The sequence below is a fragment of the Hippoglossus hippoglossus genome, chromosome 4 (assembly GCF_009819705.1).
Source record: "Hippoglossus hippoglossus isolate fHipHip1 chromosome 4, fHipHip1.pri, whole genome shotgun sequence".
Lineage (NCBI taxonomy): Eukaryota > Metazoa > Chordata > Actinopteri > Pleuronectiformes > Pleuronectidae > Hippoglossus > Hippoglossus hippoglossus.
The window spans coordinates 10,052,100-10,061,112 of NC_047154.1; the positions used below are offsets into that span (position 1 = coordinate 10,052,100).

General features: G+C 39.3%; 1 protein-coding gene across 1 annotated transcript; it reads left to right on the plus strand.

Annotated features, from left to right (window-relative positions):
• Positions 1–529: 529 nt before the first annotated feature.
• LOC117760049 (serine protease 57-like) lies at positions 530–3,106 on the plus strand. Its single transcript, XM_034582764.1, has 5 exons — positions 530–645; positions 797–950; positions 2,106–2,235; positions 2,347–2,601; positions 2,711–3,106. The coding sequence occupies exons 1-5, from the start codon at positions 561–563 to the stop codon at positions 2,861–2,863; spliced, it is 777 nt and encodes a 258-aa protein (XP_034438655.1). The 5' UTR covers positions 530–560; the 3' UTR covers positions 2,864–3,106.
• The last annotated feature ends 5,907 nt before the right edge of the window (positions 3,107–9,013 follow it).

A 9,013-nucleotide genomic window follows, 5' to 3' on the forward strand; every position in this document is an offset into this window, starting at 1 on the left:
TGTCTGATAAATTTCCATTCATCTTAAGTGTTGAACTTTGCTGAAAAAGAGTATGAACTTCAACTCATCACTGTCACCAATTGCTGTAGTTTCTAATGTAAAGATTTACAATAACATATTTTTCTATCATTTTAAAAAGTTGCAATGCTTCATTAGACCAAAATTATTAAAGTAGATATATTTGTATTTTTTCCCGCTGTAGCATATTGTAGTAAATTATGGTTATTAATGTTACTGTTGATAATAGAAGTGAGTTGCACAAGATAGTTTGAACGAGCAGCTTGACATGATGTGATGGCGGATGTGGAGGAGCAACAGTGGCGTCCATCCGCTCCACACTAATATGCAAGTTCAACTTTAATTGCCTAAATGGCTGAGCCATAGAAGTAATAGTGCCTGAGAGGAGGAACAACTCTGTGCTTTGTCAGGCGATTAAGGCCATTTGGCTTTGAGGAACCTCAATTATGAAACTCTGTTTGGAAAATAAACACATGCATGTTAGCACATTCACTGAAGCAATAAAGACCACAAAATAAGCAAGAGGTTTTCTTCTCCAGAAAATGTATAAAACCAAGAGCGGAAGGCAGATCAGAGGAGGGACCATGGCGATCAGTTTCCTACTCCTGCTGGTCTTTGTCCTAAATGGTGAGCTACACCTTCTTAATGATAAAATTCAAAATCAAACAAGCAGCAATTTTTTCTTTCTGGTTTCTGTATATGAAAAAAAAAAATGAAAAGCTACATATGATTTAAGTTGGATTATGATAATTGAATAATGATGCATTTTGTGTTTCAGGAGCTGATGGTTCTCATATTGTTGGTGGTAGAGATGCCGCCCCCCACTCACGCCCCTACATGGCTTCGCTGCAAGTCCGAGGTCGCCATAACTGTGGGGGAGCGCTGGTGAGAGAAGACTTTGTGCTCACGGCAGCTCATTGTAAGATTCGTGGGTAAGCTCAAAAACGTACTTCTTACAACAACAACAACCATAACAAATACCTTCGGATTTTGAATCATTTTAAAGTGACGTATTTTCCACAACTTCATAATGACAATCTCTGTCTGAATTTGAGATTCTCTGAGGAAACAAAGAATCACAATCGGGCCGAGTATGTCTGCACATACAAGGATATTGACTCTGGTATTAAATTGCTCTGAGTGCACTTACATAGAAATAGACATACAGCGAGGGACCAGGACAACTAAAAACTTGGTTAGGTTAAAGAATGGTACAAAAATATTTAGATATAATTATACTCTATTTAGTTATCATTGTATTTATAATACAGTATTAAATTAATATATGATTATAGTGGTGGCTGGTTTGGACTAGTGGAATGAAATGAATAATAAATACTGTATAAAGACGAAGACAGGGTATAGATATATACATTGTACTCTATACATTTTTAACAATAATGTACAGCGAGCAGGATATATACTGACAGTGATGATGACGTCATGCAAAAACTGTGCATATTCTGACTTGCACTGAAAGTAGTCTGTTGTGGATTTCCTTTTGAAGCACTGAACACAAAGAATAAGAATGACCTCATAAACTGCTGGTTTGACAATTAACAAAAGCAAATCAAATTTATCCAAACTAATATATTCGTACCACAATTTTAAGTATTCTTTAAGTCGAGGGGAAGCGAAAATGCCGTCAGCTGAGAACAGAAAGACTCTTCCACAAACTCTCTGACAGACCACATGTGTGTCACATGTTTGAGACAAGATTAGATAAAACACAGTAGACCGAGACCCCAATCTTTATCTCTGGTCTTCTAACCCAACGTTAGAATGTCTCAACATGTCCACTGAAGCGGAGTCCAAACATATCCTTTTTATGGAAGTAAAGGACAAGTTAAGGACTTTGAACCTTATATCTATATTTCATCACACATGACAAGGATTTGTCCTCAAGAACTTCTGAGAAAGGTTTAATTAATGATAAAATAACCATCTAAATCTCAAAGTTAATCTAGTTAGTCAGTGTTCATTCTCAGCATCACACATCAGAACACAGACGTGGATAATGATTTCTGTGTATTTGCAGCCTTGACATCATATCTAATGTCTAGTCTTCATTAAATTGTGATTCCTAGAACATACACAGTTGTGCTCGGCGTTGATTCCCTATCAGCTAACGAGAGTACAAAGCAGGAATTCAGAGCTGTCAGATCCTTTCCCCATCCCGGGTATGATAACCGTGCAAATGACATCATGCTCCTGAAGGTGAGGACAGTTTCAACTGTTGTCTACAGCACTTTCACATTTTCAGTATTGTCTCTAGCTAAAACCAGATGTATTTTCTGTATTTCTCAATCATCAATCCCCTCATCTCAGCTGAACGGCAGGGCACAACTGAGTGCAGCAGTACAGCTGATCTCTCTGAAAACAGGCAGGGTGAAAAAAGGAAGTCGCTGCCTCACAGCCGGCTGGGGGTACATAGCGGATAATGGAACCGAACCCAACACGCTTCAGGAAGTCAACGTAACCACGCTGTCACGGTGGACATGTCGTAGGAGATGGGGATCGGTTCCCATCACTAGATCAATGGTTTGCAGTGAAGGAGAGAGAGGTTTTCAAGGCTTCTGCACGGTGAGAATAATAAACGGGCTGGACATTGATCAAGCATAACTGCACAAAGGAAAAAAAAGTATTTTTAAACACACCTACTGTTAAGTGACATGTATGTTTTCTCTTCAAGGGGGATTCAGGTGGCCCTCTGGTGTGTGATGGAGCTGCAGCAGGCGTGGTCTCCTTCTCTGGTAAGCAATGCGGAGACCCCAAGACCCCTGATGTCTACACAAGTGTATCCTGCTTCAGGGCCTGGATTAGGAAAGTGTTAAAAAGGAATTAGGCAAATCAGATTAACTGATAATTTGCCGGTGTGGATGATGGGGTTGTATTATTCAAGACAAAGCAAACGTGTGGTGCTACGTTGTTTAATATCTGTGCAGTGCTGTGGTTTTGTTTTTCAGTTGGCACTTTTTGTTTTGAAATGGGTCACGCAAAATTCTTTACATCATACATTTTCAAAGTATACCAAACTGAACACGGAAATAAAGTTAGCATGAAAGTGTTGTGTAAATTACATTGCACACATTTCTGTATTGTTTTAAAAATGAATAAAGCCATGAAATCTGTTGTCAGCTCTGGAAAAATAATGTTTGATGGTTCAAAGTTTTGTTCAGTGTCGATAATGTCGATAATTTTATCGTTATCAGCTGGGACCAGGTATGACAGCCTATAAAACATCAGTAAATGCAGATGTTCACATTTACAAACGCTCATGAAAATGAACTGAAAATGCTTTTTTAAAGATGCACAAGCGTGGGTCTGAGTTTACATTTAATGATCAGTGCTTAGGTTCTGCAGCAGTATTTGTATCAGTTGATTCAAATGCTGTCAGTAGAGTGTGTATACCTCCACCAAGGCTCAACCGTCCCTTTATAAAACCACATTTAAGTTCGCTAGATCCAGATTTGTATTTGGATCTGCACCAAATCGTACACACTCGTAAATATCAGTCCCGAAACGTGACTGATTTTTCTCATCAGGATCCATAATAATTATCTCAGAAATCAACTATAATGTTGAAAAACACAACTTTATACAGAAATGAACTGGATCATCAGCTTGATGCAGATGAAAACATAAACTGTTTGGCAGAAGTAGCAATATTTTGTATTATGCACTAGCACCGGTGCTAGAGTCTTATCTATATATTCTACATGCTGAGATTGATTTATTTTAACATTTGTTTTATTAATTCCACCATTGGTTTAATTTATATGAATGTTGATTTTATATTTACTTATTTATTTTTTAAGGGCTCAGATTTTACTTCTGTGCTTCTTGCTCAAGGATGTATTTTTTGAATAGTGGTGGGATGTAACAAAAGTACATTTTCTTTATGTATCTGTGTTTAGTCGATTTATTTTCAGGTACCTTTCACATTTACTTTACTACATATATCAGCAAGTATCTGTACTTTCTACTTCCCTACATTTCAAAAAAACATTGCATTTAAGTTCAATTCATGTATTTCTTTTATATTTTGGAAAGTAATCAATAATAATAGTGGAATTAGTCCATTGATCCAATCAGAGCAGCAGCTCTCACCGAGGCCACCGCTGAGACACAGTCACTAAATAATATGACAATGTAAATATTCTCAGTAGAAACATCTGCAACATTCTTTGTTAATATGACAGAGTCAGTACCATTCTTGTCTTAAACAGAATACCGTTATACAGTTAAAGATGTAATAGATTAATCTAGTAACCTATTCCCGAATTCAAGTAGACCATTGCATTCGGAATAGGCTACTCTCTACAAGTACTTTTACTACTTTAAGTATTTTAAAACCAAGTACTTACTTACTTTTGGTCAAGTAGAAAATGTATTTTTGCTTTAACTTAGTAAGATTTTTGTCTGTTTATTTGTACTTTTGCTTGAGAAAGACATTTAAGTACTTTCTCCACCCGTCTGTTTTCTTCTTGTCTGTGTTAGAAGTCTTCAAATGAATCTATAATAAAAAGGGAGAGTGCTGTGTAACTGGAGAGGGTTCCACAAGATGTCCTAGTAAAGTTGTTGATGAGCTGAGAGTGGTAGATATGCCAATGATTGTGGTGGCAAACAGACTGGAGCGGCAGGAGCCCCGGATTTAAGTCCTCATAAATTGCCGGCTGCTGAATCTGTCAATCGGGCGATCTGCACCAAGATCAATTTTTTTCTTCGAGTGAACGCCTTGTGAAAGGGTGTTTTTGTAAAGAGATTACACAGTTCCACTTGAGGTCACCATATCTTTGCTGGTCAGCTCCCAGCAGAAGTAATTAAGTGAGAGGCGATTTACCTGTGAGGGTCGACCAATCACAGTAGACAAAAAAACCCGTAAATTAATACCTATTTGCTGGAAATAAAAGTGGGAGTGTCTGGGGCGCAGAGAGCCTCTGGAAAATCCACAACAACCAATTAAAGAGCAGTCTCAGGTTCCGTGGTTGCCAAAAGTTTAAGGACCCACATTCACATCCATTTTGCCGCGCCCCACACCAGGAAGTATATGTATTTAGACAGAAATTAAACAAATACAATTTGAAAATAATTTCTATGGAAGGCTCTCAGGTGCTTACGGTCTACCAGGTGCAATGTACAAGTAAAGTATTATTATCTAATTAAAATATGTGTTACAAATTTAAAAAGGGGTTTCGTCTCAGAATGTTGGAGCAACAGAACTAATGCTGAACTGTAGATCAGTTCAAACACTTAGAAGTCAGTAAAAATGTGGTTATCTTTGGTATTCAGCAAAGAATATGAAAAATTCCAAACAGAGTTCAGTGTATTTGTTAAAGTGGCATCTCCTCTGGTTCAGGAAGCTGGGGGGCATGGGTAATATCCACTGTTTCAGCTCATGAGTGGGTTAACGCAGTCAGAGATCCAGTCAACAGAATGTTTTTACCCTATTTGAGGAAACGTACTCAGCATATGTGGCTGCAGAGGGCGCTGCTGCTAAGTAAAAGTTACATGGTGTTGCTTTAAGATACATGTATCTCCTCTCCACAAATGTTGTGATGAGTCTTTAACTGAAAATGTAAAATAAAGAAACATGGTGAATGGTCTGTATTGTTATAGCCCTTTTCTAGTTTTGATGACCACTCAAAGCGCTTCACTGTACAGGTAATTGCCATTCATCCATTCAGACACATTCATACAGTGCATCTATGATCATGGTTTTTCTATGAGGGGTAATTCAGGGTTCAGCATCTTGCCCAAGGTCACTTCAGCATGCAGATGGGGGAGACATTGATTAAACTGCCGACCTACTGGTTAGAGGACAACCGCTCTACCCCCTCGGCCACAGTTGTGTGTGTTTCACATGTTTTATGATCTTTATCTTCTTTACAAGAACATACAGGAAAGTCACACAAGTTCCCAGAGTGAGTTAAATACTCTATTTTTAGCAAATTATTTAATGTTCTTATTATATATTATATTTTTATCAACACTGAAAGGAGAAGACATATGAGGTCAGGCCTAAAACTTAAATGACTCATTCTGTAGCACATCTGATACAGAGATATGGATAAGTTGAGGCAATAATGAATTGCTGCACAATGAATCATTTGTAGAAGGATAACAGACCTATTGTTTGGATTTTTGTTTGGCGCCCTCTAATGATCAAATAATGGTTGGCTGTGTTTCATCTACTGCAGTTTGCTACAGAACTCTAATGCATGTTTCAGTGGACTCTCCAGAGTTCATTTACAAAAAAGAGTCTTGATTTTGCATTTGATTTTTTTCATCAAGAATTATTCCTCTGAGAAATTTACAAAAAAGTTGAGAAAGGCTGAATATTGCAATGTTAAAGAAAGTGATCAAATAAAATTCATGGAATGGGGAGGGGCTTAATGGAGATACAGATGAAAATATGACCTCATTGGTGGAGGTAAAAAGGCAAACTTCAGCCACTGGTGTGTGTGTTCTGTTCTATCCCCAGCAAATTGGGTGTTTGGGTGTAAAAATCAGCTCAAATATCTCGAGACAAATGTTTTAGTTGTGCTTTTATGGGAGAGTAAAAAATGAAGTGTGATATGATGATATGATACTGAAGGAGACAAAGACATTTGGGCTCGAGTAGGATTTAAACCCCATAGACCAGGGGTATTCAACTAAAATGTAAAGAGGTCCAGTTAGAGAAAATGTCTTGAAGCAAAGGTCCGGAAGATCATAATGTTTAACTATTTAGTGTGATATATATATTTAAGTAGCCTAGTAGTTGTATCAACATCTGCATGTACTAAATACCTGACTGTCAAATCAAATGAATTCAGTACGATTCAAAAACTTTGACATAGAACGTAACATAGAACTGAACATATATGTATGATTGCAGATATGTATAATGTTCTCTCATTAACTAAATAAAAGTAGGGCTGCATTTCAAAATAAGAGAAAATAAATAAAATGCGAAAATTGTGTATGTTGAAATAAAGGGCTTAACTTCAGAAAAATAAAATAAAGGGAGCAAAAGCTTGAATTTCCCTTTTTCTGTTTCACATCTTGACTCAAAAGTCTCAACCAATTTTACAGATAATAAATCTCAACACATCTCAACAATTGAACAGTTTTAGAATCACTTTCTTCCCCTCTTATATCCCACTCCCCCACTTTGTTCGTCTGTTTCTCTCCCTTTCTCCGTCTCACTCCTCTGTTTCTCTCCCTTTCTCTGTCTCACTCCTGTTTCTCTCCCTTTCTCCATCTCACTCATCTGTTTCTCTCCCTTTCTCCGTCTCACTCCTCTGTTTCTCTCCCTTTCTCCGTCTCACTCCTGTTTCTCTCCCTTTCTCCGTCTCACTCCTCTGTTTCTCTCCCTTTCTCTGTCTCACTCCTGTTTCTCTCCCTTTCTCCATCTCACTCATCTGTTTCTCTCCCTTTCTCCGTCTCACTCCTCTGTTTCTCTCCCTTTCTCCGTCTCACTCCTGTTTCTCTCCCTTTCTCCGTCTCACTCCTGTTTCTCTCCCTTTCTCCGTCTCACTCCTCTGTTTCTCTCCCTTTCTCCGTCTCACTCCTCTGTTTCTCTCCCTTTCTCCATCTCACTCATCTGTTTCTCAACTTTCTCCGTCTCACTCCTCTGTTTCTCTCCCTTTCTCCGTCTCGCTCCTCTGTTTCTCTCCCTTTCTCCATCTCACTCATCTGTTTCTCAACTTTCTCCATCTCACTCATCTGTTTCTCTCCCTTTCTCCGTCTCGCTCCTCTGTTTCTCTCCCTTTCTCCATCTCACTCATCTGTTTCTCAACTTTCTCCGTCTCACTCCTCTGTTTCTCTCCCTTTCTCCGTCTCACTCCTCTGTTTCTCTCCCTTTCTCCATCTCACTCATCTGTTTCTCAACTTTCTCCGTCTCACTCCTCTGTTTCTCTCCCTTTCTCCGTCTCACTCCTCTGTTTCTCTCCCTTTCTCCATCTCACTCATCTGTTTCTCAACTTTCTCCGTCTCACTCCTCTGTTTCTCTCCCTTTCTCCATCTCACTCATCTGTTTCTCAACTTTCTCCGTCTCACTCCTCTGTTTCTCTCCCTTTCTCCGTCTCGCTCCTCTGTTTCTCTCCCTTTCTCCATCTCACTCATCTGTTTCTCAACTTTCTCCGTCTCACTCCTCTGTTTCTCTCCCTTTCTCCGGCTCACTCATCTGTTTCTCAACTTTCTCCGTCTCACTCCTCTGTTTCTCTCCCTTTCTCCGGCTCACTCATCTGTTTCTCAACTTTCTCCGGCTCACTCCTCTGTTTCTCTCCCTTTCTCCGGCTCACTCCTCTGTTTCTCAACTTTCTCCGGCTCACTCCTCTGTTTCTCTCCCTTTCTCCGGCTCACTCCTCTGTTTCTCTCCCTTTCTCCGGCTCACTCCTCTGTTTCTCAACTTTCTCCGGCTCACTCCTCTGTTTCTCAACTTTCTCCGTCTCACTCCTCTGTATCTCTCCCTTTGTTTTCTCTACCTGTATCTCTATCTTTCTTTTTCTTTCTACCGTCTTTTCATGTGTAACTTGTCTCTAACTCTCTCATCTGTCCGCACTGTAGAGTCGCAATGTTTACCGCCGGGAATGCACAGACTTGATTGGCTGAGTAGTATCACGTGGGATGGCTTAACTCGCATGCAATTGGTCTGTGCGTTTCCTCATCCGCTAAACCACTACCGTAAAGACTACAAAAGCTGCGCCGGTTACAAATAGAAGCGCCCCGTCAGATTTTAAATCATAACCTTCTGTTTTGGCTGTTGTTAGGATTTTAATAATATAATTAAACACTATAGCCCCGAAAAGTATCGATTTTACGCGCACCATGTTTGTACCTTAACAGAAAGAATTAATGTGTGTGTGTCTGTGAAGATGGCAATGAAACTGAACTCTAAACAAATGCAGTATGTTAGACAGGGGTGGGGCAGAGGCAGTTTGGGCTGAATATGTGGGAGAATGTGTGGCCTTCACATAGTGACTGTTAGTAGCCGTTGCTGGCTGGTTTT

Coding starts and splice junctions, on each gene's coding strand:
- LOC117760049 (XM_034582764.1), top strand. CDS start 561: ATGTATAAAACCAAGAGCGGAAGGCAGATCAGAGGAGGGACCATGGCG. Junction 951..2,105: donor GCTCATTGTAAGATTCGTGG/GTAAGCTCAAAA, acceptor TGTGATTCCTAG/AACATACACAGTTGTGCTCG. Junction 2,602..2,710: donor GTTTTCAAGGCTTCTGCACG/GTGAGAATAATA, acceptor TTTCTCTTCAAG/GGGGATTCAGGTGGCCCTCT.